This window comes from Mycena indigotica, assembly GCF_014461135.1.
Source record: "Mycena indigotica strain 171206Taipei chromosome Unknown Mind.scaff0004, whole genome shotgun sequence".
In the NCBI taxonomy this organism is placed as follows: domain Eukaryota; kingdom Fungi; phylum Basidiomycota; class Agaricomycetes; order Agaricales; family Mycenaceae; genus Mycena; species Mycena indigotica.
Window position 1 is genome coordinate 4,589,198 of NW_023503003.1, and position 26,075 is coordinate 4,615,272.

At 49.4% G+C, this 26,075-nt stretch overlaps 6 protein-coding genes across 6 annotated transcripts; 4 read left to right on the top strand and 2 right to left on the bottom strand.

Annotated features, from left to right (window-relative positions):
- Positions 1–365: 365 nt before the first annotated feature.
- On the top strand, positions 366–5,683 carry MIND_00526900 (ATP-dependent RNA helicase; the record flags this gene model as incomplete). The annotated part of the gene is made up of 25 exons (XM_037362056.1): positions 366–660; positions 707–1,563; positions 1,917–2,026; positions 2,077–2,194; positions 2,241–2,512; positions 2,560–2,611; positions 2,660–2,692; positions 2,748–2,813; positions 2,858–3,003; positions 3,050–3,287; positions 3,333–3,439; positions 3,485–3,613; positions 3,661–3,777; positions 3,821–3,879; positions 3,923–4,086; positions 4,131–4,188; positions 4,267–4,304; positions 4,352–4,540; positions 4,588–4,773; positions 4,821–4,828; positions 4,969–5,024; positions 5,076–5,206; positions 5,257–5,467; positions 5,524–5,540; positions 5,585–5,683. The coding sequence occupies 25 exons, from the start codon at positions 366–368 to the stop codon at positions 5,681–5,683; spliced, it is 3,756 nt and encodes a 1,251-aa protein (XP_037222348.1).
- Positions 5,684–6,604: 921 nt separating this feature from the next.
- Positions 6,605–7,246, top strand: MIND_00527000 (uncharacterized protein; the record flags this gene model as incomplete). The annotated part of the gene is made up of 2 exons (XM_037362057.1): positions 6,605–6,846; positions 6,892–7,246. The coding sequence occupies 2 exons, from the start codon at positions 6,605–6,607 to the stop codon at positions 7,244–7,246; spliced, it is 597 nt and encodes a 198-aa protein (XP_037222349.1).
- A 358-nt stretch (positions 7,247–7,604) lies between these two features.
- MIND_00527100 (ATP-dependent RNA helicase) lies at positions 7,605–11,652 on the bottom strand (the record flags this gene model as incomplete). Its single annotated transcript, XM_037362058.1, has 25 exons — positions 7,605–7,610; positions 7,666–7,750; positions 7,810–7,904; positions 7,949–7,965; positions 8,022–8,232; positions 8,283–8,413; positions 8,465–8,520; positions 8,661–8,668; positions 8,715–8,900; positions 8,948–9,136; positions 9,184–9,221; positions 9,300–9,357; positions 9,402–9,565; positions 9,609–9,667; positions 9,711–9,827; positions 9,875–10,003; positions 10,049–10,155; positions 10,201–10,438; positions 10,485–10,630; positions 10,675–10,740; positions 10,796–10,828; positions 10,877–10,928; positions 10,976–11,247; positions 11,294–11,411; positions 11,462–11,652. 25 exons carry the CDS (start codon positions 11,650–11,652, stop codon positions 7,605–7,607), a joined length of 2,772 nt encoding a protein of 923 aa, XP_037222350.1.
- A 97-nt stretch (positions 11,653–11,749) lies between these two features.
- MIND_00527200 (Protein kinase) lies at positions 11,750–13,121 on the bottom strand (the record flags this gene model as incomplete). The annotated part of the gene is made up of 2 exons (XM_037362059.1): positions 11,750–12,780; positions 12,827–13,121. 2 exons carry the CDS (start codon positions 13,119–13,121, stop codon positions 11,750–11,752), a joined length of 1,326 nt encoding a protein of 441 aa, XP_037222351.1.
- Positions 13,122–19,947: 6,826 nt separating this feature from the next.
- MIND_00527300 (uncharacterized protein) lies at positions 19,948–22,926 on the top strand (the record flags this gene model as incomplete). Its single annotated transcript, XM_037362060.1, has 9 exons — positions 19,948–20,103; positions 20,152–20,469; positions 20,524–20,609; positions 20,663–21,350; positions 21,399–21,696; positions 21,758–21,825; positions 21,875–21,910; positions 21,957–22,531; positions 22,578–22,926. The coding sequence occupies 9 exons, from the start codon at positions 19,948–19,950 to the stop codon at positions 22,924–22,926; spliced, it is 2,574 nt and encodes an 857-aa protein (XP_037222352.1).
- Positions 22,927–23,587: 661 nt separating this feature from the next.
- Positions 23,588–25,747, top strand: MIND_00527400 (TPR-REGION domain-containing protein; the record flags this gene model as incomplete). The annotated part of the gene is made up of 11 exons (XM_037362061.1): positions 23,588–23,727; positions 23,774–23,990; positions 24,033–24,079; positions 24,129–24,218; positions 24,270–24,402; positions 24,445–24,801; positions 24,852–25,032; positions 25,088–25,196; positions 25,249–25,305; positions 25,356–25,680; positions 25,727–25,747. The coding sequence occupies exons 1-11, from the start codon at positions 23,621–23,623 to the stop codon at positions 25,745–25,747; spliced, it is 1,644 nt and encodes a 547-aa protein (XP_037222353.1). The 5' UTR covers positions 23,588–23,620.
- Between the last annotated feature and the right edge of the window lie 328 nt (positions 25,748–26,075).

Below are 26,075 nucleotides of genomic sequence, written 5' to 3' on the forward strand. Positions count from 1 at the left end.
CTGGCTGGAAAGCAAGCTTTCTGTTCAAAGTAGATGGGTATGAGGATAGATGAAGGGTGTGCGAGTTAAGCAGAAATGGCCGGGCGATAACGACCACCGAGGCCAAGCTGGGTCCATCCATGTCGCAAATAGCTACGTCAACAAGCAGCACGGTTAATCTCATGCCCAGATCTTCTAGGCCGGCACTGCGTGCCGGACGTAATGCGGGGACATTCCATCACACATCAGCGGTCCTAGAAGTGGAGGTGGGTCTTGTCCGGATTTTAGATTAAAGATGTCCGGTTTTGGCTGAAATTCTGTCCGGATTTTTGGCCGGATTTGTCCTCGAATTCAATTCTGTGATGTGACTGCTGCTCCTGCTCTATATGCCTTACCTCGAAGACCCCTTGGATTACGAGCCTGGCGGGCTACATCCCGTCCATATAGGTGATACGTTTGCAGCAGGGCGTTACGAGGTCATCGACAAACTTGGGCACGGCTGCTCTTCCACCATCTGGCTCGCTCGCGACCTGACAACTGCAAGCTACGTCTCACTCAAGATTATAGAAGCTGATAGATCGGAATCGTCGACTGAGTTGATGGTCTTGAAACATCTTGAAGCAACGTTCGATGCAGAGGAAGAGGGAAGCCAACATGTAGTCCGAATGCTTGACCATTTTGGTGTGTCTCTTGATGACAATACTGACTCAACTCACATTCATTTCAGTGCACGAGGGACCGAATGGATCACATTTGTGCATCGTTCAGGAATTCCTTGGGCCCACCCTGACCACCAAAATTGAAGCCAATTCTGCCTCCTCTAAGCCGAAGGCCCGTCGAATTGCTGGCCAACTTCTTCACGCTGTCGCCTATCTTCATAAACGTGGAATCGCACATGGCGACCTTCACACTGGCAATATCCTTCTCTGTATCCCCGCCTCACTCAGTATCGATTTTGGCACTCCAATAAGAGATACATGCGGGTTACCTGCGACGCCCTCTCCTCATAGGCCGAAATATCTTGTTGGACCCATCATTGAACGCGTCCCAAACAAATTCATACGGTCCTGCCTGGACAAGCCTCACATCAAAGTGTGCGATTTCAGCGAGTCGTACATGACGGGCATGACCGAGCCTCCACCACTTGCTTCCCCCCATATTCTCCGACCGCCAGAAGGAATCCTCGGTGACTTACCCCACGCAACTCTACAAACGGACATCTGGGGACTGGCGGTTGTAATCTTCCAAATTCTTACCAATGGCGGTTCTCTGTTTTCTTCGCTTAATGACGACTACACTCTGGAGACCATCGTCTTGACGTTGGGCAAACTACCCGAACCGCTGTGGCGCAGTTGGAGCAATCGTGAAAAGTTTTTCGACGACGACGTAAATCCAGTCCTCCAAGTCAACTCCTGGTCAGGGTTGAGTGGGATCTCATCCAAGACTTCCCTGAAGGAAACAATCGGACATTGGCCAGTCGCAAAGGAAGAGATTTTGGCATTGGAGGCGATGTTGGAGGCGATGTTGCGCTATGATGCGAAGAGCAGATGCTCGTTAAGCGATCTTGTTCATTGCGACTGGATGGTGGGTTACGGTCACCGCCGTGGGGGGGGTGATGTAGTTGTGCCAACTCAGACGGACGTGGACCTAAGCATCGGTGTTCAAGAGGGCGGTCGAAAAGAGGGCAGTCGAAAGAAAACCAAAAAATCCCGGAGAAACAAAGGGAAGAAAGGGGGAAAGGAGAACAGTCGCACGTAGAACTCTGAATCTGGGTAATAGTACTTGAGAACTTTCGCATTTTGTAAGTCAAGTAAACAACGAACAAAGTTGGTATCCACTTGCGCTTTCCGCCATCATGAATGGCGCCGAACATAGACAGATCGTCCAGAGCATCGTCGACTCCGCGGCCAACGATAAATCTCAGCTCTTAAAAAGAGCGCGGCCTGGATGGCATTCCTTCTCCGGAAGCCATACACCGAGAAATCGAGGATAAACCCCTACTCCCAAAGACATCTTTGCCTCGACACTGGCTTCCAACGTACCAACTGTGCGGCCCCAGATCCATGCATTGTTGCTTGGAGAATTCACCCAAGCTAGACATTGGAAACCGGAACTGTCCATACCTTCCCTTCTCACCTACACACCATCGCCTCCGCCCACCAGTGTTTCTTTTGTGAGGACTGGACTCAACGGACGCGTCACTGGCCATGTAGAGGTGAAAACGACTTTTGTTTCCTTTACAATTCACTCAACAACTCCAGGTGCCTAATGTACCTCCTTCAACGGGCCTGACTTCAACGTTAACATCATTGGATCGCGCACCCGGGCCATCCAAAAACTTTGTTCGCGGGCGCTCAGGGCACGTTCCATTCTGGCCTGGCGGTCTTGAAGACGTAGTCGTGTCGGAAAGTACTGCATCAAGTTCGAAAACAGGATTCCGCCGGGGTTCACTCGTGGTTTGCTCCTTCCTGACGAGGTTGACGAGAGCCTGCTTGAGTTGGGCGATGGTGGTGACTTCAGAGACGACGAGATTGTGAGTTATCATGTTCAGTGAAGCTATGTGCGTTTATGAGCCTTTAGGCTGCTGAGGCGGACGCGTTTTTCGACGAACAATCTGAGCAGCCATTATCCAGTACCGCAAACGATATCGATGACCTTCTGCCGACCACCATATGTTTAGCTTCACCAAAATCTCTTCCCGCTCATGCAGGCGGTAGCGTTCCCATTTGAAACCAGTCAAGCCAGCGCCAAAACGAATCATTCAAAAGCGCGACTGGGCCCATGTTATCGATGTCAATACATTCCACGAACTTGTCCCAGAAATGGCTCATAAGGTTTGGCCTCTCTTTAGCAAGTACTCCTGCTCAACCATCCACAGTATCCCTTCGAGCTCGATACGTTCCAAAGGCAAGCCGTTTACCATTTGGAGATGGGAGATTCGGTTTTTGTCGCTGCACATACGTCTGCTGGTAACACGGTGGTAGCTGAATTTGCGATTTCATTGGCAGAAAAGCATGTGACACGGTGAGTGTTTGCTCAAACTCTGCCCATAGTTCTGAACCTCATCCAGCGCGATATATACGTCTCCCATCAAGGCACTGTCTAACCAGAAATTCCGCGACTTCAAACAGACTTTCTCCTCCTCGTCGGTCGGTATTCTTACTGGAGACATGCAGATTAACCCCGAAGCAAGTTGTTTAATCATGACAACAGAGATTCTGAGAAGTATGCTGTACAAGGGTGCAGACCTTATTCGAGATGTGGAATTTGTTATTTTCGACGAGGTCCACTACGTGAATGATGCTGAGGTCCGTGCTCTTCTTCTCCAGGAATTTGACTAACGGGAGTAAAAGCGAGGAGTTGTCTGGGAAGAGGTCATCATCATGCTACCGGACCACGTCAACATCATCCTTCTCTCCGCTACAGTCCCAAATACAAAAGAATTTGCTGATTGGGTTGGGTACGACCTCAGACCAACTTCGTTTTTTGTCCTGACGCGTAGTAGACGGACCAAGAAAAAGGATATTTACGTAATCCCGACAGCCCAGCGGCCTGTGCCTCTCGAACATTATCTTTATGCTGGCCGTGAAATGTACAAGATTGTGGACTCGAAAAGAAACTTTGTTGCCCTTGGGTTTGTCGTGACTCTTTTGGAGGTTATGGTTTAATATTTTCTGCTAGCTACAAGGATGCAGGTGAAGCCCTACGTCGAAAACAAGACAAAGAACGTGAAGCTGCTGGATTACCTCAAGAAGGGATTACTGCCTGTCGTCGTGTTTACGTTCTCCAAGAAGCGCTGTGAAGAAAACGCGGGCACCCTTTCTAACGTCGATTTGACGAGCTCTGTTGAGAAAAGCGAAGTCCATGTTGCTATTGAGAAAGCCATGTCTCGTTTAAAAGGTAATATCTTGTCCATCCTAGTTATTTAGACTGATCAAAGTAGGCAGCGATAAGAAACTCCCGCAGATTGCTCGAATGCGAGATCTCCTTTCGCGTGGAATCGGTGTTCATCATGGCGGCCTTCTCCCGCTTGTCAAGGAAGTGGTTGAAATCCTGTTTGCTCGAGGTCTTGTCAAAATCCTCTTCGCAACCGAAACTTTCGCTATGGTCAACCTTTCCGTGTCGTGTTGTGCTGTGCTCACGATCTACAGGGTGTAAATATGCCTGCCAAATGTGTCGTATTCTCTGGAATACGGAAACACGATGGACGTAGCTTTCGCGATATCTTACCTGGGGAATACACGTAAATGGCCGGTCGCGCTGGACGTCGCGGACTTGATGCGACAGGAACTGTAATAATTGTGGCTAACGACTCTCTGCCAGAGGTATCAAACTTGAAATTATCTGAGCTCTATATTCTGACAATCAACAGCAAACAACCCTTCAAACGATGATTCTGGGAATACCGACCAAACTCTCTTCGCAGTTCAGGTTAACCTATAACATGATTCTCAATCTTCTCCGCGTCGAGGCGCTCAAAGTCGAGGAGATGATCAAACGCAGCTTCTCCGAAAATGCCTCCCAGCGGCTATTGCCCGAACAACAGAAGCAAGTTCTCGAGGTTGGTGGACCCTCTCGGTCTTTCGGAATCAGCTAACGATTGCTCAGAGTGAGAAGGTGCTGTCGTCGCTCGCGAAACTGAGCTGTGATATATGCCAACCCGACATTAATTCGTTTTACGATGATTCGCTTGCGATCGTATCAGCAAATCAACAGTTGTTCAGAATGGCTGTTGGTCATCCACAGGGTTCAAAACTCCTTTCTTCGAGACGCGTTATTATCCTGCGAGATGCGGTATCTTTTTTTCGGCTTGTTCTGAAAGAGTGTCTTATTCGGTGTAGCATTTCAAGTTATAATTCGCTACCGGTGAGGGTCTTTGAGTTGGCCGTTCCCGTGTGGGACCTATGGCCTTGATAACATAACATAATCGAACATTGCGGTCCTGTTGAAGCCTGCTCCTCTTCTTGTTTCAGATTCGGGTCTCTTCAGTAAAACATATTTCGTGTTGGCGCTTGTCGATCAAGAGACAAAGACCCGCAAGCGAGGTGAAACAGTCGTGTTTTCCATCTCTTCATGAATATCAAACTGCCGCATAGACATGGACCTACAAGCTGTGACACCGAAATGGCCGCCCAGTCCAAACTCTCTGGTGGTGAATGATGCAGTCTACGAGGTCACCGCTGTATCGCTAGCCAGCATAGCTATGATCACTGGACGGACAGTCAAGGTCTCGTTCAAGCAAATTCATAAATTCTACTCTTTCTGAATCCCGGCTAGATCGATGTGGATGCGATTGTGGACCGACATCTAATTTCACGCATGCGGGAGGCTCTCGCGCTTCTACAAGGTCTAGTTCACGAATGGAACGCCAGCACTGTGATTCCAGAAGTCGACTGGGCAAGGATGCGGTCGCTTGAGTTTCAAGAAACGTTGCTTGCTCGAAACTCACGCGTCGAAAAGTTGTCGGGCCGCGAGTGTTTGCTGTGTGGTGAACTTGAGAGACATGTTGGTTTTTGCGTGTCTTCTCTATTTATCAATTGAAAGGCCGCGTAGCGTGCGAGGTATGTTGGCGTTTAGTGACTGTTGCAACTGACCAACTGGGCAGATCAACTCGATCAACGAACTCGTTCTGACCGAGCTCATCCTCGAAAACACGCTTGCGAGCTATTTTCTTGTTTTATCTTCCAGGAAAAACCCAAGGTAGAGCCTGTGATACCGCCCAAACTCGAGACGGGAAGGGAGGCGATTCTCGCGATCAGCGACCGTGTGGGGCGGATGCAGGACTTTCACCAAGTTGCGACGGAGGATTTCCGTTCAAGTCTGAAGATTGGACTAGTTGAGGTGGTCTGCATATTATTCTTACTATACCAGTGACGTTGCCTGATATGATGTGCTGCAGCGCTGATAGACATTGCAGAAGGGACTATAGTCCGGGTCATAACACGGTTGGACGAAACATGTCGCGAAATACGGGACGCCGCGCGGGTTATTGAAGATGCAGAGTTGTTTAAAAAGATGAAGTTCAAATTAAGATTAAGCGAGATATTGCAGCAAGCTTATTATATCTCTAGTTGATTTTCAGTGGTATTTGGTCTGTACTTGTCTACTGTGTAAACTTACGACCTTACTTCTACCGGTCCAGCACTCTTTTATCAAGTAGGTTGGAAACCTTGGTACAGCCATCACAACGTTAACCCACATCAACCTAATCGTCGTCACCCACTAAATCATCGCTCTCACTCTCAAAGTAGTTGACGTCAAACCAACCCTGCTAGGGCAGAGAGCAAGGTCATTGGCAGCACAGCTGTACGTGTTAGCATCAACTCTGGGATCTGATGCATGATGTCGGATCATGATCATCGGACACTGAGACAGTACACGAACAAACAGACCCTAGGTATGTAGTACAGTTTACTGGTATTCAATGATATGCTCACCTTTGTCCAGTCTATTTAATTCAAATTTGTCAGTTATCTATGGGTATTACTCAACCCCAAACAATACTATTATTATTAGTATCGTTTGGGGTTGAGTAATACCCGCGAAGCACTGGCCAAATGAAGCGGGGCGACAACCTTAAGCTTTCTCCTCGTACTTGACCCTCCATCTACGAAATAGCCCCCAAATGCCAGCCAACGGACAAAGCCGCCGCAAGACTGTCGATGCCGCGGTCCAATCCATAATAAAAAACGACAGAGAAGAGTCCAAAACCACGATCATCCGCCAAATTAGAGAGAAAACCATCCTCTATTCACACCCAATTTCCACGACGACTGGCGAAGCGACATCGGGCTTAGCCGTAATCGAAATCGTTCAAAAGGCTATCAGTGAGGGTTATTTCGGGGACAATAAGCTCATTCAAGTTCGGTGAGTTGACCACTTCGTCGCCGTAATGTCAGCTATATTTTCCAGAGGGACCCCTCACAACACTACGCGAAATCTGCCCAAACCCTCGCCCCGTATGACTTCCACTCCCCGAGCACGCAAAAAGGCAGCAAGATCCAGTCGACGTCCAGATCCTTATGGATTGCACTTGACCATCTCGTTGGATCCGGGGCTGAGACGTTCGAAGACCACTGCGCATTTATATATCGCCCCGATGGCCGGCGCCCCTTCGACAAGCTATGGTATTCGGGGGATAACCGTGGAAAGATCTGGGAAACGCATTCTGGACACGATGGCGCCAAAGCCTCTTGAAGATGTACTTGAAGAAGTCCTCGACAAAGAGCCAGCTGGGAGCCACAGAACAACAAAAGGTGGAGAGTAGGTATGTTGTCGTAATTCGGATTGACACATTTGCCTTGCTGATTCGGAGAACTCCAGATTGTATATTTTGGACAAGAAGCATCGGAAAGATGAGTGGGCTTGCAACGAGTAGGGTGTTGAATTCTTGGGTTGTTGTCCAGTTCGTTAGCGAGAGAAGAATAAATTAGAGCAAAGCGATGGTAGATTCTTGCAACTAGAGATATAATAAGCTTCCTGCAATATCTCGCTTAATCTTAATTTGAACTTCATCTTTTTAAACAACTCTGCATCTTCAATAACCCGCGCGGCGTCCCGTATTTCGCGACATGTTTCGTCCAACCGTGTTATGACCCGGACTATAGTCCCTTCTGCAATGTCTGTCAGCGCTGCAGCACATCATATCAGGCAACGTCACTGGTATAGTAAGAATAATATGCAGACCACCTCAACTAGTCCAATCTTCAGACTTGAACGGAAATCCTCCGTCGCAACTTGGTGAAAGTCCTGCATCCGCCCCACACGGTCGCTGATCGCGAGAATCGCCTCCCTTCCCGTCTCGAGTTTGGGCGGTATCACAGGCTCTACCTTGGGTTTTTCCTGGAAGATAAAACAAGAAAATAGCTCGCAAGCGTGTTTTCGAGGATGAGCTCGGTCAGAACGAGTTCGTTGATCGAGTTGATCTGCCCAGTTGGTCAGTTGCAACAGTCACTAAACGCCAACATACCTCGCACGCTACGCGGCCTTTCAATTGATAAATAGAGAAGACACGCAAAAACCAACATGTCTCTCAAGTTCACCACACAGCAAACACTCGCGGCCCGACAACTTTTCGACGCGTGAGTTTCGAGCAAGCAACGTTTCTTGAAACTCAAGCGACCGCATCCTTGCCCAGTCGACTTCTGGAATCACAGTGCTGGCGTTCCATTCGTGAACTAGACCTTGTAGAAGCGCGAGAGCCTCCCGCATGCGTGAAATTAGATGTCGGTCCACAATCGCATCCACATCGATCTAGCCGGGATTCAGAAAGAGTAGAATTTATGAATTTGCTTGAACGAGACCTTGACTGTCCGTCCAGTGATCATAGCTATGCTGGCTAGCGATACAGCGGTGACCTCGTAGACTGCATCATTCACCACCAGAGAGTTTGGACTGGGCGGCCATTTCGGTGTCACAGCTTGTAGGTCCATGTCTATGCGGCAGTTTGATATTCATGAAGAGATGGAAAACACGACTGTTTCACCTCGCTTGCGGGTCTTTGTCTCTTGATCGACAAGCGCCAACACGAAATATGTTTTACTGAAGAGACCCGAATCTGAAACAAGAAGAGGAGCAGGCTTCAACAGGACCGCAATGTTCGATTATGTTATGTTATCAAGGCCATAGGTCCCACACGGGAACGGCCAACTCAAAGACCCTCACCGGTAGCGAATTATAACTTGAAATGCTACACCGAATAAGACACTCTTTCAGAACAAGCCGAAAAAAGATACCGCATCTCGCAGGATAATAACGCGTCTCGAAGAAAGGAGTTTTGAACCCTGTGGATGACCAACAGCCATTCTGAACAACTGTTGATTTGCTGATACGATCGCAAGCGAATCATCGTAAAACGAATTAATGTCGGGTTGGCATATATCACAGCTCAGTTTCGCGAGCGACGACAGCACCTTCTCACTCTGAGCAATCGTTAGCTGATTCCGAAAGACCGAGAGGGTCCACCAACCTCGAGAACTTGCTTCTGTTGTTCGGGCAATAGCCGCTGGGAGGCATTTTCGGAGAAGCTGCGTTTGATCATCTCCTCGACTTTGAGCGCCTCGACGCGGAGAAGATTGAGAATCATGTTATAGGTTAACCTGAACTGCGAAGAGAGTTTGGTCGGTATTCCCAGAATCATCGTTTGAAGGGTTGTTTGCTGTTGATTGTCAGAATATAGAGCTCAGATAATTTCAAGTTTGATACCTCTGGCAGAGAGTCGTTAGCCACAATTATTACAGTTCCTGTCGCATCAAGTCCGCGACGTCCAGCGCGACCGGCCATTTACGTGTATTCCCCAGGTAAGATATCGCGAAAGCTACGTCCATCGTGTTTCCGTATTCCAGAGAATACGACACATTTGGCAGGCATATTTACACCCTGTAGATCGTGAGCACAGCACAACACGACACGGAAAGGTTGACCATAGCGAAAGTTTCGGTTGCGAAGAGGATTTTGACAAGACCTCGAGCAAACAGGATTTCAACCACTTCCTTGACAAGCGGGAGAAGGCCGCCATGATGAACACCGATTCCACGCGAAAGGAGATCTCGCATTCGAGCAATCTGCGGGAGTTTCTTATCGCTGCCTACTTTGATCAGTCTAAATAACTAGGATGGACAAGATATTACCTTTTAAACGAGACATGGCTTTCTCAATAGCAACATGGACTTCGCTTTTCTCAACAGAGCTCGTCAAATCGACGTTAGAAAGGGTGCCCGCGTTTTCTTCACAGCGCTTCTTGGAGAACGTAAACACGACGACAGGCAGTAATCCCTTCTTGAGGTAATCCAGCAGCTTCACGTTCTTTGTCTTGTTTTCGACGTAGGGCTTCACCTGCATCCTTGTAGCTAGCAGAAAATATTAAACCATAACCTCCAAAAGAGTCACGACAAACCCAAGGGCAACAAAGTTTCTTTTCGAGTCCACAATCTTGTACATTTCACGGCCAGCATAAAGATAATGTTCGAGAGGCACAGGCCGCTGGGCTGTCGGGATTACGTAAATATCCTTTTTCTTGGTCCGTCTACTACGCGTCAGGACAAAAAACGAAGTTGGTCTGAGGTCGTACCCAACCCAATCAGCAAATTCTTTTGTATTTGGGACTGTAGCGGAGAGAAGGATGATGTTGACGTGGTCCGGTAGCATGATGATGACCTCTTCCCAGACAACTCCTCGCTTTTACTCCCGTTAGTCAAATTCCTGGAGAAGAAGAGCACGGACCTCAGCATCATTCACGTAGTGGACCTCGTCGAAAATAACAAATTCCACATCTCGAATAAGGTCTGCACCCTTGTACAGCATACTTCTCAGAATCTCTGTTGTCATGATTAAACAACTTGCTTCGGGGTTAATCTGCATGTCTCCAGTAAGAATACCGACCGACGAGGAGGAGAAAGTCTGTTTGAAGTCGCGGAATTTCTGGTTAGACAGTGCCTTGATGGGAGACGTATATATCGCGCTGGATGAGGTTCAGAACTATGGGCAGAGTTTGAGCAAACACTCACCGTGTCACATGCTTTTCTGCCAATGAAATCGCAAATTCAGCTACCACCGTGTTACCAGCAGACGTATGTGCAGCGACAAAAACCGAATCTCCCATCTCCAAATGGTAAACGGCTTGCCTTTGGAACGTATCGAGCTCGAAGGGATACTGTGGATGGTTGAGCAGGAGTACTTGCTAAAGAGAGGCCAAACCTTATGAGCCATTTCTGGGACAAGTTCGTGGAATGTATTGACATCGATAACATGGGCCCAGTCGCGCTTTTGAATGATTCGTTTTGGCGCTGGCTTGACTGGTTTCAAATGGGAACGCTACCGCCTGCATGAGCGGGAAGAGATTTTGGTGAAGCTAAACATATGGTGGTCGGCAGAAGGTCATCGATATCGTTTGCGGTACTGGATAATGGCTGCTCAGATTGTTCGTCGAAAAACGCGTCCGCCTCAGCAGCCTAAAGGCTCATAAACGCACATAGCTTCACTGAACATGATAACTCACAATCTCGTCGTCTCTGAAGTCACCACCATCGCCCAACTCAAGCAGGCTCTCGTCAACCTCGTCAGGAAGGAGCAAACCACGAGTGAACCCCGGCGGAATCCTGTTTTCGAACTTGATGCAGTACTTTCCGACACGACTACGTCTTCAAGACCGCCAGGCCAGAATGGAACGTGCCCTGAGCGCCCGCGAACAAAGTTTTTGGATGGCCCGGGTGCGCGATCCAATGATGTTAACGTTGAAGTCAGGCCCGTTGAAGGAGGTACATTAGGCACCTGGAGTTGTTGAGTGAATTGTAAAGGAAACAAAAGTCGTTTTCACCTCTACATGGCCAGTGACGCGTCCGTTGAGTCCAGTCCTCACAAAAGAAACACTGGTGGGCGGAGGCGATGGTGTGTAGGTGAGAAGGGAAGGTATGGACAGTTCCGGTTTCCAATGTCTAGCTTGGGTGAATTCTCCAAGCAACAATGCATGGATCTGGGGCCGCACAGTTGGTACGTTGGAAGCCAGTGTCGAGGCAAAGATGTCTTTGGGAGTAGGGGTTTATCCTCGATTTCTCGGTGTATGGCTTCCGGAGAAGGAATGCCATCCAGGCCGCGCTCTTTTAAGAGCTGAGATTTATCGTTGGCCGCGGAGTCGACGATGCTCTGGACGATCTGTCTATGTTCGGCGCCATTCATGATGGCGGAAAGCGCAAGTGGATACCAACTTTGTTCGTTGTTTACTTGACTTACAAAATGCGAAAGTTCTCAAGTACTATTACCCAGATTCAGAGTTCTACGTGCGACTGTTCTCCTTTCCCCCTTTCTTCCCTTTGTTTCTCCGGGATTTTTTGGTTTTCTTTCGACTGCCCTCTTTTCGACCGCCCTCTTGAACACCGATGCTTAGGTCCACGTCCGTCTGAGTTGGCACAACTACATCACCCCCCCCACGGCGGTGACCGTAACCCACCATCCAGTCGCAATGAACAAGATCGCTTAACGAGCATCTGCTCTTCGCATCATAGCGCAACATCGCCTCCAACATCGCCTCCAATGCCAAAATCTCTTCCTTTGCGACTGGCCAATGTCCGATTGTTTCCTTCAGGGAAGTCTTGGATGAGATCCCACTCAACCCTGACCAGGAGTTGACTTGGAGGACTGGATTTACGTCGTCGTCGAAAAACTTTTCACGATTGCTCCAACTGCGCCACAGCGGTTCGGGTAGTTTGCCCAACGTCAAGACGATGGTCTCCAGAGTGTAGTCGTCATTAAGCGAAGAAAACAGAGAACCGCCATTGGTAAGAATTTGGAAGATTACAACCGCCAGTCCCCAGATGTCCGTTTGTAGAGTTGCGTGGGGTAAGTCACCGAGGATTCCTTCTGGCGGTCGGAGAATATGGGGGGAAGCAAGTGGTGGAGGCTCGGTCATGCCCGTCATGTACGACTCGCTGAAATCGCACACTTTGATGTGAGGCTTGTCCAGGCAGGACCGTATGAATTTGTTTGGGACGCGTTCAATGATGGGTCCAACAAGATATTTCGGCCTATGAGGAGAGGGCGTCGCAGGTAACCCGCATGTATCTCTTATTGGAGTGCCAAAATCGATACTGAGTGAGGCGGGGATACAGAGAAGGATATTGCCAGTGTGAAGGTCGCCATGTGCGATTCCACGTTTATGAAGATAGGCGACAGCGTGAAGAAGTTGGCCAGCAATTCGACGGGCCTTCGGCTTAGAGGAGGCAGAATTGGCTTCAATTTTGGTGGTCAGGGTGGGCCCAAGGAATTCCTGAACGATGCACAAATGTGATCCATTCGGTCCCTCGTGCACTGAAATGAATGTGAGTTGAGTCAGTATTGTCATCAAGAGACACACCAAAATGGTCAAGCATTCGGACTACATGTTGGCTTCCCTCTTCCTCTGCATCGAACGTTGCTTCAAGATGTTTCAAGACCATCAACTCAGTCGACGATTCCGATCTATCAGCTTCTATAATCTTGAGTGAGACGTAGCTTGCAGTTGTCAGGTCGCGAGCGAGCCAGATGGTGGAAGAGCAGCCGTGCCCAAGTTTGTCGATGACCTCGTAACGCCCTGCTGCAAACGTATCACCTATATGGACGGGATGTAGCCCGCCAGGCTCGTAATCCAAGGGGTCTTCGAGGTAAGGCATATAGAGCAGGAGCAGCAGTCACATCACAGACATCACCAAATTCGTCCGAAACCTGTGACTCGTTTTGACACCGAAAATTGATGGCAAGACCATTCCAGCGCCGTAAAAACCCTTGTTGCCCCTTGCAATGCACTTATCCCCACCATGTAATCCTAAGCAAACCATTTATCACCTAGCAAAACACTTGTTCACATTCGCTATATTTTCTGGCTACCTTAAGGCTATTTATGCAATGATCATGTCAATGAGACAAAGCGAGACAAACTACACAAGATTACCGAGAATAAAACTAATACCACAAATAGCTTTTTTGCTTGCATTTTGACTGTGGCAATTCCCAGTCCAACCACTGCATACCCAAATCAACCAACACCCAGATGTACAAGTGTCGGCGCTAACCAGGTCTTGCTGTCAGGGGAACCTCCCTTTCGGCCCCTCGGAGACGCCTCCGATTCCGGTTCCAATTCCGGTCCGGCCCTCCATCTCGCGCGCACAATCACCGATCCGTCAACGCCCTCCCAACGGTCGCCCTGGGACCTTGCCTGCGACGCCGCCCAGGCCTTCTGTGCCCGACAGCGGCAGCTACAGACAAGCAGTATATAGTCAGCTCCCTAGCAGGCGGACCCTTAGAGTTTCTTCTCTTTGGATCCTCCCCTGCTAGACCTTGATCTGGTCAGGCCGGCAGGAGAGAGCATCGGGACGGCCCATCTGGCGACCTGGGGACGTGGTGCAGGGTAAAGTCAAATCTAGAAAGGTTAGACAACGACCATCGGGCTTGCCGACGATTAAGGTGTTGCGCCTTTCGGAAGTATTCCAAATTCTTATGGTCGGTCCAGATCTCGACCGGATGCGCGGCACCCGGAGCCGTACCTGTAACTTTTAGCCTAAATACCCTAAGTACTGCTAGGCAGGTGGTAGCCTGCTGGACTAGCCATTGCTAATCGGAGTGTTGCCTGTATTACTAGCCTTTGCTAGGCCCTATCAACAGGGTAGTCTTACCAGGCTTCGGCAGCCGGCTGGCCCTTGATGGCTGTGATAGGAACATATTCTGATTGCAGTGGACCCAGGGATGCGGATTTTGATACAATCAGGACTGGATATCAGGTATATTTGATTGTCTTACGGCCTCGGCGGCATGCGGGCCACTGTCACATTCCAGTCACATTCCAGTCACACTCGTGACATTCTACTTAAAACGGGTTTTACTCTCTATTTCTTTGATGGTCAGGCCATTATCTGAGGGTGTATGTAGGCAACCAGTAGTATCTTAACTTACTTGTTGATCAGCACTCAAATTAATTGCTTGTTGGCCAACTTTGAAAGACATCAATGTTTTCGACCAAATTTTTGCTAAGTCCATTGGATCACGTGACCACATCCGACAAGCCTCAAGTATCATGGATATGTTCTTACTCACGTCCTGAGAGTCTTGTACACACATTCCTTTATAGCCAAACTCTCGAATAACATGTACTTTAGATGATTGCGCTACGGTCAGCCTCGACTTGCAGCCTGATATTCTCCAAGGCCCAAGTCACATCCTCTACTCCCTTCTCCCACGATTCCAAAGACGTCGCCTCTCCTTTGCAGCCCCACCAATACAAACTAACCACCACACTGATCATGCCATTTACCCCCGGACACAGTAACGCGCCCCAGGTATCCGTTTCCCCCTTCCCCTCCCTGGATAATGCCGTTTCATCTCCATCTCTTCTTGTGCGCCATTCCGGCTGCATGCTTGCCCACCAGGCCCACCACTGCCTACCAAAGATTGCAGCATTCGGCACACTGCAGTATCGTGGGGTCGCACGGCGTTTGGTCTTGATCCACCCACCCACTTGCTTTGGACGACGCTCGCAGCGCAAGTGGTTGCCACTGTCGAGCCATCCGTAGGATGCCTCCAGTAGGAGCAACACCCGTAGCTGTAAGATTTAGCCTAGCCTCCAAGGTACACCCAGGATATCCATTGTCTAGCCCGCTAGCTGCACACAGCCTGGGTGTACCTAGCTATCTAGCCTAATCCACTACAGAGAATCTCTCAATCAATAGCATCAATGATGGAATAAATGGTTATCTAATACATATTACTTATTCATTATGTATATATAATACTTTAAACTCCTTTTCTTCAGGCCGATGATCCGGTATATAGTTGGGAAAGCCTGTATCAATAACAATCCTAATTTGGACAAAAATGATGTATCATGATATAGCCATCAAAAGTACTGATGGCAATCAAAAATGGTTCCACATTAAAAATATTACTGAAAAGGGTGTGCTACCATCAGTCACATGATACCAGATAAGGTATAATAATATATTTTCTATAAAAATAATGCTTTGGCCCAGGGAGGAGCACTAGGCTAAATAACTAGGTACATGCAGTCTCCTGGCTGTAGCTAGAGGGCTAGGCAATGCATTTCCTAAGTACACCTACTGGTTTTAGCCTAAATACTACCACTACGGCTCACACGAAGTGCTGGATGGCGCCGGTATAATCATACGCTGCAACCGCGCGGCATTTGGGATGTCCGGGCTACGCGATGCATCATTATTATCATATGGTACTGTCGAGTAGAAGGCATACTTTGGCCACCGTCGGGTGGGGAGGGGAGCCTGGGGAAGTCAGCTCGTGGCAGAAAGCCAAAGCCATGAGAGGGGGGTTGAGCTGAGCGATCTGGCATGGGGAGGGGAGCAAAGAGCAGAACAGACGAGAAGAATCTGACTGCCCTTTTACGAAAAGATTGTGGTTGTCTTGGCACGCATGGTCATCAAGCGCCGTTTTGGGGTTGCTCTCCTGGATCTTGAGGCGACTAAGCTGGTGTTTGATCTCGTGAGCAGATCGAGTCGGTACGTATGGACCGAGACCCAGACAGGGTCACCAAGTGACCGAAAAGCCCAGATATTAGTGTCACTTTCGGTCGACACTCTACTGCGACCATGGACCAGCAACTTTCGGATGGCGTCAACGTCGACAAGGAGTTAGTTAGGCTGCAAAATAATCTGTTTAACGAGCTGACCGAAAAATAGAGATGCGGAAATACCCACCACACAAAATGCGGCTGCCATTGTCACTAACGAAGATGCTGGGTAAGTAACATGGCTTGTTAGACCGCTCTAGCAGTCTGATTTCTTGTTAGCGCACCTACTCTAACGACGAAGTCGAAGAAAAGGAAGGGAAAAATGTCGAAGGAGGAACGCTTATGAATAAATGCGAAAAACTGGTCGTCTGGGATTCGAGAGGATCAAATCCTGCAACCTCGTTGGGAGGAATACCTTGCCGCTCGGCTCGGTGGCACGACCGCCGCCTTCTTCACTTCCGTGCAAAACGAATTCCTGTATAAAGTTGGCTGGCGGCTTCCAGATCATGTCGAACCCGACCTACCTCTGCCGACATATGATTCAACAATGGTCCTTCCAAAAGAAACTCTTTCACCCACTGAACAGCGCGAGAAAGATGAGCGCATCGCTGTACTCTGTGCTGTGAGTTGTCGTCATTCGGGCCGGTCACACGCTGACTTCTTCTTCTCAGCGTATCATCCGCTACTACACGAATCGATACGACGGTCCCAAAAAGACCAGAAAGTCGTCGTCGAAGAAGAAGGGAGTGGGACAAGCGGAGGGGCCTGCCGCAGCGAAGACGAGCCGGCTATCCAAGGTCCCAGACGTTGAAGATGTCATCGTCTTTGTCGCCAACCACCTGGGACTTCCGCCTCCAAAACGAAAACCAGCGGCTCACCAGCTGTATATGTCGGAGAGTTTCGCGTCGGAAATTGGCCCAGAGGTGGCTAGGAGATGGAAGGCGCGTCTCCACGCGAAATCGACGCAAGCCGAGTTCGATGCTCCACCACCACCCGAGCTGAATAACAAGGTCGCTCTGGAGCTGTTCAATGCGATGGACCCGCAACGAAAGCAGGAGATAGAAGCTCGCGCGACCGCAATTGGGGAGCAAAACAAGACAGAGTACGAAACCCAGTTAAAAAACTGGCCACCACAAACTCCAGAGTTTCGTCAAGAGTACGTCAAGCGTGCTCCTTACTATTGAATATATTTCTAACCCGTCGTCTAGAGCACAAAACCATCTCGAAACCCTCCTCGATAGTCTGCTTCGAGCAATCGCGAAGGCGACGGGAATGCATATTTTCATGGTGATGGGCGGCCCAGTGCCTAAATGGGGCGGGGATTTGCGGACTATCCAGTGAGTTTCCAATTTAAAGAAGGGCATGGACACGAGCTAACTGTACTACAGACTATCTGTTGGTGTCAACCATGCTTCCGTTCCCGTTCCCTTCCCTGAATGGGACCCAGCACATTGGGAACGAGAGATCGTGTCTAAATTCAAGAGTTACTTGGAAACCGCTTTCAGTATGTGCCATTTTCTCTTCCTCACTTTGACTGTGGAACTTAACGCGATGAACAGCATTCGAAGAACGCCTCGCGTCTGCCCTGGTCGTCGACCCGGCGTCACTTTTGAACGACCCCTCGCTGCTGCAACTGGACAACGAACAGCCCGTTGCTGGGCCAAGCTCCGTCAAGCCCGTCGACCCGGCACAACTGGTCACCGAACAGCCCGTTGCTGGGCCAAGCTCCGTCAAGCCCGTCGACCCGGCGCAACTGGTCACCGAACAGCCCGTTGCTGGGCCGAGCTCCGTCAAGCCCGTTGATGAACCCTTGACCAACGACGGGAGTGACGAAGAGAGTACCACCGAGAGCGACGACGGAAGGCGTTGCGAGTATCTCCTCCTACCAAAGGCGCAAAAACTACGAACGCCAACGGCTTGAAAACATTCGCAGAGGGCAAGAGCTGATGAAGCAACTGGACTTGTTGAATGCCGCGACCCAGCTGGTGCAGGAGAAGCCAAAGCCGCCAAGAACGCGGAAGCCCAAAGCTGTGTCCACAGCTCCACCACGTCGTTCAACCCGGGGTCAACAAGCAAGTGCTGCCGCTGAGATGGAGACATCGAGGGGAATGGAGATTGAGAAGTCGATGGAAGTAGATATGGAGGATACGGACATGGAAGGACCTCCCTCAAGCTATGCAGGAAGTGGTACCGCCGACGAATCCGATATCTCGACTTCTAACGATGAGATAAACATCGATGTGCCTATTCAACCGACTGAACCCAAGGGCGACGAGTCGACACAGCTCAACAAATCGGTCGATGGTGGCGAAATGACCCTTCCCAACGACAAGCCCGAGATGGACGTGTCCACCGAGCCTCCACCCGAAACCTCTGCGTCCAACGACAAGTCCCAGATGGACAAGTCCCAGATGGACAAGCCAACCCAGCCTCCCGCCGAAACCTCTCCGTCCAACGACAAGCCGTCCAACGACAAGCCCGACACGGACGAGCCCACTCAGCCTCAGCCCCCCGAAACCTCTTCCTCCACCGACAACGGCAAGAAGTTCAAAACCATTCCCCCGCCTCGTGCTGGCGGAGGAATGCTGCGAGAGCTTCTACGACTGGACGCGGCCAAAGCGCTCACCCCCATTCCCGACTGCCCCGAGATGTCCCCCATCTCAGGATAGCTCTGCAAAGTCTATGCCGAATTTACCTCGGTCAACCTTGGGGCCGCCTTTAATCAGATGCTGGCGAAGTATCTCGACTTGGAACGCGCATATAAATATGCAAATGGCTCTGGTCGGCTGGCCGCGGAGCATCGACCGCCACAACTAGCAGAGTGGATTCGACATAAGCGGATTGCTAAGCCCGCTTACTGTGGGATTAAAGACGTCGCGGCGTTTGCAAAACAGTTCTGGAGTTGGTGGATGGCACTGCAGCCGACTTGGAGGGGACTGACGACCGAGGGACGACCAGGCAGTAAGAAACGAGGCAACGAATCGTGGGGTGGGCTTGTGGCTCCCGGCATCAATGGTATGGTGACAGCGGTTGTGCTGGTGTACTGGTGGGGGTGCGCAGAGAAGAGCAGTGGTACATGGCCGACAGTCGATTGGCTTGATGCTGTCGCCGATGTCAGTGTCGTTTGCGAAGGCTTGCGGGAGGAGGCAGAGGAGGAGGATGAAGAGCCTCAATTGAAGAAACAGAAAGCTATGTAGTTTGATGTTGAGTAGCGTGAATATGAGCCATATTGTCAATCATTGTAGTTATGTTTTAGACTTGGTGTTCCTTTTGGACTTGCGCGATGGTGTCGAGAAGATCACATGATCTTAGACATGCACCACGAAAAAAAAATTAAGTCAAGAAAAGGTAATCTTATGAAAAGCTAAACAGGTAGAACAGGAAGCCACCCATTGAGGTTAAGGGGAGAAAGTGCTAAGCAAGCCACCCATGCACCGAGAAGACTCCATCACATGAGAATCACGCTAATTGACGGTGTCAATTGATGGATTGGATTGCCGGGACTGCCAGCGGCCAATATTGATGGCCTGAGTGGCAAATGATCGATCTGATCTACACGTCCTAATAAGGAAAGGACTGGTCTAGAATGCAGGCGGGCCGGGCAACAGCCACGCCGGCTAAAAGGCTAACAGCGTTAGCAGTTGCTAGGCGGCAGGAACTGCTAGACGGCGAGCCTACGGATATCCTAGCAATACCTAGGCTATTTTAGACTGTATATTACCTCTACGGCTCATGATAATGGTATCAAAATTCGATGTTGGGATGGTGTTATTCGTCTTGTTTTCCCTCGTTTCTTCATCTATGGGGCAGATTATCCTGAAAAGTACGTGATACGCTATCTTTTTCTATCAAGACTTAGTCCTCGCAGAATTCTGCTTGCTACTATTCGCAGCCTGGGCGGCCATCCTTGCCCACGTTGTTTCATCCAAAAACGACAAATTGCTGAAACTGGCACGGTGAACGACATGAAGCGACGACAAGTCATTCGAGTTGATGATCATCCTCGACGACAAACTATTGAGGATGCGCGTCAAGCTGCCTTTGAGAATGGTTTTGTTATTGGCGGTCCAAATTCCTCAGTTGATAAAATGTTGAAAGGGAGCTCCTGGGTTCTGGTTCGCGTGGGTCTTTGCTGAAACATCATTCAACATTTACTAAATATGCGGCAGAATGCGTTCACCAAGCTCAACACGGAAAAAACTCCCTTCAACTTTTATACGATGTTTGTCCCGGACCTGCTCCATGAAGTTGAACTGGGAGTTGCTAAAGCAATTATTACCCATCTAATTCGAATGCTCCAAACCTTCAAACAGGTTGACGAGTTTGATCAACGGCAAGCAGCAGAAATTCTTATCGGGATTGCCTTCTTACACTATTGCAGATTTCGGCAAGTTGAAACCTTTGGGCGCTCTGTTATCCGCACATTCGGTCACAACGTTTCGGATATGAAGTATGCAGCAGCTCGAAATTTTGAGGATGTACTACAGGTATTGTTGGAGGCTGAGCGCAGATCCTCGACCATTTAACTGACTCAGTTCTAGTGCATTCTTCCTATTGTTGATGGTCTATTTCCCCTTCACCAGCAGCTCGTTGATCAACTCTGTTTTGAATTGGCTCTCTGGCACGGGTACGCAAAGCTTCGAATGCATACAACGACAACTATCCAGCTATTTCGGACAGCAACCACAAGTCTTCTCACAACTATACGACGGTTCGCGCAAGAGACAGCCGACGAAAAACTTATGAGTTGCCTCGCGAAGAGCGTCGAAGGGCCAACCAAGCATCCAAGGCGGCGGCGGCGGCGAAAGCAGCAGCAGCAGCAGCAGTTACTGACCTAGCTGCACATGTTCAACCAACAACACTTCCCCAAAACCCAGTTCCTCCCGTTCCCCCTTCTCTAAGCTCAAGTGCCACATTAAAGACAAAACCCAAACCCAAACCTAAACCCAAGCCCAAGTCGAAGGCGAAGGCGAAGGCGAAGTCAAAATTGACAGGCCCAGCTGGTCCCGCGATACCGTTGGCGAACACAAATGGCAACGAGACACTCATACCTGGACTGCCAACGCCCATTGCCGACCACTCATCTGATTCAGCAACGCTGTTGGCAAACCCAGATGGTAACCTACTGCCGGCAGCTGGCCCATCGACACTCAGCACCAACCACTTGTCTGCACCAGCTGCCGCGCCAAGTTCATTGGCTACGCCTGGTTCATCGACTGCAAGCGCAACTCCCCCTGCTCCGCCCAAACAAAAGGGAGAAAAGGTCGAGAAGCCATTCAATTTAATCACGTTCAAATTGCACTCGCTCCCTGACTATCCGGATGCCATTCTGCGTTATGGAACCACCGACTTGTTTTCAACGCAGATTGTGGGTAATCTCCGACTAAATTTCATTCAGTTCTGAATTGTCCATCAGGGTGAGCTTGCTCACAGGCTCGTCAAATATCTGTACCGTCGCACGAACAAGCGAGATCATGTTCGTCAAATTGCTAAACATGAACACCGCCGACAGTTGATTCGTGCAATGTGGGAGAAACGAAAGTCCTATAAAGAGGCTGAGAGAAAAGCTGCTGAGAGAGCAACCGCAACAGGAGCTATCCCCCCACCGACCAAACAGCCAAGTGCTACTGAAGCAAGCAAAGCACGTCCGCAAGCGACAACAACTGGTGTCCACTCTCCGTCCCAAACCTCTATCGTCATCATATGGTGCCTATGTTCCTCCGGAACAGCATCATTATATCTCTGACTCAAAGAGATCGTTTTGGCATCTTTCAGACATCGACATGGAGGATGAAGAGGAAGCTTTAGATACTGGTACTGACGGGCCTCCCATAGAACCCATGGTGTGTAGACATTTCAGGTCGATGGTTCGTCTTATCAATTGCCTTACAGGAGATTGATCAGTCGTACTCCGATCCCGCACTCAAGGTAGGCGTGCTATTGTCCACTCGTGCATAATTTACAATGACTGCAGGACTTTACTCCCAAACTCAAGGCTTACTTGCGACGTCAACTTCTCGGCCTTGACGATGATGTTCAGCTCACTAAGGAGGATTTGCTCAATGTGATTGTGGAGAAGGATTTGCTTTATACTCATGCAACCATGAAGGTCAACTACACAACATACGATGTTCGTCAAGACCAGGACACATTGAATCCGCGAACCCGAAGATTTTTCATGGTTCATGCACAGGATTCAATCGATCCTCACCGTTACTGGTATGGCGAAATTTTGGGCATATTCCATGTCTATGTGTTACTGGCAGACCACCCTAGTAAAGCAAAGCGCATGGAATTCCTTTGGGTTCGATGGTTCCGACGCGACATGACCTACATCTGCGGACTCAAAGCAAAACGCTTCCCGCGCCTTGGCTACATGCCGCATGAGGATCCCGATGCTTTCGGTTTTGTCGACCCTCAAGATATTGTGTGGGGCAGTCATTTGATACCTGCTTTTCGCCACGGACGAACAACGGAGTATCTTCCTAAGTCTGTGGCTCGACCCGAATCTAGCAGAAACGAAGACTGGCGATTCTATTATGTCAATATGTAAGCCGCTTTCTCTACGCTACCTTATTGCACTCAGACTTGTTAGGGTGGTTGATCGCGACATGCTTATGCGGTACCATGACAATGTCATTGGCCATCGCAAGATTACGCCTCTCCAACTGTCGGACGACAGTCTTTCCACAATTGACAACAACCTTGCGGTTTCATCTGATCAGACACTGTTGAGCGAAGCAGTGGATGACCCGTCCTCAATAGAGGATACTACTATGCCCTTGATGCAGGTTAACGGGGATAACAGCGATTCAGAGGAGGAGGATGCTGATTGGCGTGGAGACACGATATTTGAACAGGACAACGAAGAGGCTGATAATGAAGATGAACCGTTGTATGGAGGTGATGCGGCAGTTATCAATCACCTTGGTCTAGCTGAATAGATCGCTCATAACTGCTCATTCGCATAATATTTCCAATTTGTTGACCCACCAAATTTGGTGATGCCGCCGGACATAAGTCGGATCTCGGGTCAATGAGAGCCGATGCCCGCCGCTCAACTTACTCTCAACCGTCATACTCGTCGAGGTACTATCCATTAACGAGGCCCTCACGCGTTATATGGCCATGTCATCTACCACCCTACCACTTAGGCTGCTGTCGCTCAATGAAGAGAGAGCCAGAAATTTCAAGAATTCAAAGAGACGAGTCGCTCGGGCCTCTGAGTTTGAATTCACAGTCATGCCGCAGTTGAGTATCCCTTCTCCGCGCACCACCGCATCAACATTGAAAACAGGATTCTCCTTGCGACAGTTGTTACGAGAACCAAGCATGCAAAAATATTTCATGTACTTAGACAAAGCTCTTGAACCAGAATAACTTGCAAAACATTCCATATCGAAGGCGCTGAGTAATAAGGGTGTATTAACTGTATGACTACCCTTTCCGTTCACGGCAAGGCTTGTAGCGAGTCTTCCAAGCCTGTTGCTAGTATCATAAAAGTGTGGCTAAGGATTATGTAGGTTAACTAGCACCTTGTCAGGGTTTGTCTGGACGAAAAGTTGTTACAGTGTTGTGACCAATTTGGTGATGTTATGTACAACTTCGCGTCTCGCTTCTTGCGTTGATGTCGAGAAAATGAATACAAGGCAAAACTCCTCTTATGTCGATGCGTCGGCGGTCTGGGAGATCCGCCGCACTGCCAAAGCCGCCCACGCGCGCGGGCTGCTAAATGCAACCAAATGGTCCGTTGTTTGCCAACCAAATAATTCCAACCTAACAAACGATTAGGGCTCTCGACCTTCTCCGAGGAATAAATCCCGAGTTTCGCGCACAGCCGGCCACAACTCCAGCCCCACCCATACCAGAAGACGAAGAACTCGAAGCAGAGATGCTCAATCTGGCGCGTCTTGCCATCGACGAGAAACAGTTTCCACGGGCAATCGTTTTGCTGGACGATGCGAGTAGCGCGAGAGGCTTGTTTATGAGGACATACTGCAACTATATCGTGAGTACATCCTCTCACCGATTTGATTACTAAGTTATGCAGGTCAGCGAGAAACGCGCGTTGAAAGAATGGCACGCGTTGGACAACAAGTGCGTCATTCTCCCTATGTGACTTACACCCATACTCAACACGATATAGACGACAGCAGCCTCCGAAACCAGTGAACAACCAAGTCGCGCAGCTGTACCTTACGGTGGAGAATGCAATCGATCCGTGGTTGTTGTTCTTGTGAGCTGACCTACTGTTTATGCCTGAGCGTTTTAATCATGCTGCGTTTAGGAAAGCGTTGTTACTCTTCCGCCTTCAACGTTTTGAAGAGACAATCGACTGCGTTTTACTTTCCCTTGAGACAATACCGTGGAACTGGTCGTCCTGGATGCTGCTAGTTGACTGCATACATGACCCTGAATCTGTGAGTGGCATGTTTTCTTTTAATCTTCACTAACACAAGCAGTTAAGCTCGCTCCTTGACCGCCTCCCTGTTCAACATGCTGCTGTTCAGATGTTCATGATCCGCATGATGAATGCCCTCAACACGTTCGCTGCCGACGACATCCCGACATGCAATCGCCTGCTTAGTTCGCAAATGTTTCCCAACTCTCTGTGGATCAGAGCACAGTTTGCTCAGGGCCTTTATATCATCCATGACTATGAAGCAGCCGACCAACAATTCCACCACATTCTCAGCGCTGATCCATACCGTATCGACGACCTGGAAATATATGCCGATATTCTTTATGCGGTAGAAAATAAGGAGAGATTGTCTTCCCTTGCACAGTTTGTTCTCATCCTTGGCAAGAACCGACCAGAAGTGAGGAATAGGTTCTCGATAGTGTTGCTAGGAATGACGTTCGTTCACAGACGTGCTATTTGTTGGGCTGTCATTATTCGTTACGCGCAGAACACGAAAAGTCTGCCAGGTACTTTCGACGCGCAACGGAATTGGACCGGACGTTTTCGCCTGCCTGGACGATGATGGGGCTTGAGTATATTGAGATGGAGAATCCGCAGGCTGCCATAGAGTCCTTTCGCCGCGCCGTAGGTATGCATTTATGGCTTTTTTTGGATTGCTATCGCGTGCTTACGGTGGCGGAAAGATGTGAACCCGAAAGATTACAGAGCATGGGCGAGTATGGGCAAGGCCTATGGCGCGTTGGGGATGCCATGGTATGCGCTATATTATACGAAGCGCGCTTTACATCTGCGGTGCGGGGAGTTGATTGAATTTGGCCGACAATTATCTGACTGCGTTCTTTAGACCTCACGAAGCGGAGTCTTGGGAAGACCTTGGACACATCTGGGAACTCGCGGGAAAGTAAGCACTGTTGACGTATTTTGGGCGGCTAGATTATGACCTATCTTCAGACCTGAAACGGCCATCGCCTGTCTAAAGCAGGCTCTAGAATCTGAAGCGCCACATCCACTTCAGATTTATCTCCGTCTGATGCAGTTGCTAATCACTGTCGAGGACTTCAACGCAGCAACATTTTATGCGGAGGAAGCTGTTGCCACCGGCCAGGCGCAAAATGTCCCGGTTGAGCAGTATGCGAAAGCGATGATGGCTGTGGCAGAACACCAGGCAATGCGACCTACGGGTGACTGGGGAAAGGCTCGGGACTACCTGGAAAAGATAGTGGCTCGTGTGGGCGATGAGGCAATAAACAAGAGGGCGCTTGAATTGTTGAGCTTGGTGAGGACGAAGTTGCTGATGCGGGGTGGTGTTTAATCTTTCGTAGTTAAAACGAAGCGTTCGATGACTTGGTTTGCACGACTAGTAGAGTTGGCAAGGAATAGTGTCCTACATGGCTAGCGTCAAAGTGCTGTGGGCCTCGTTGCGATGGATGTTCTAGGGATTGTTGGGGAGTCTAGCGGTGCCTCGTTGTTGTTGAACCTTGTGGACGGGAGTCATCAGACAGTCACCGTTTTGCTCAATATAGGTCCATCTGGCTGGAAAGCAAGCTTTCTGTTCAAAGTAGATGGGTATGAGGATAGATGAAGGGTGTGCGAGTTAAGCGGAAATGGCCGGGCGATAACGACCGCCGGGGCCAAGCTGGGTCCATCCATGTCGCAAATAGCTACGTCAAC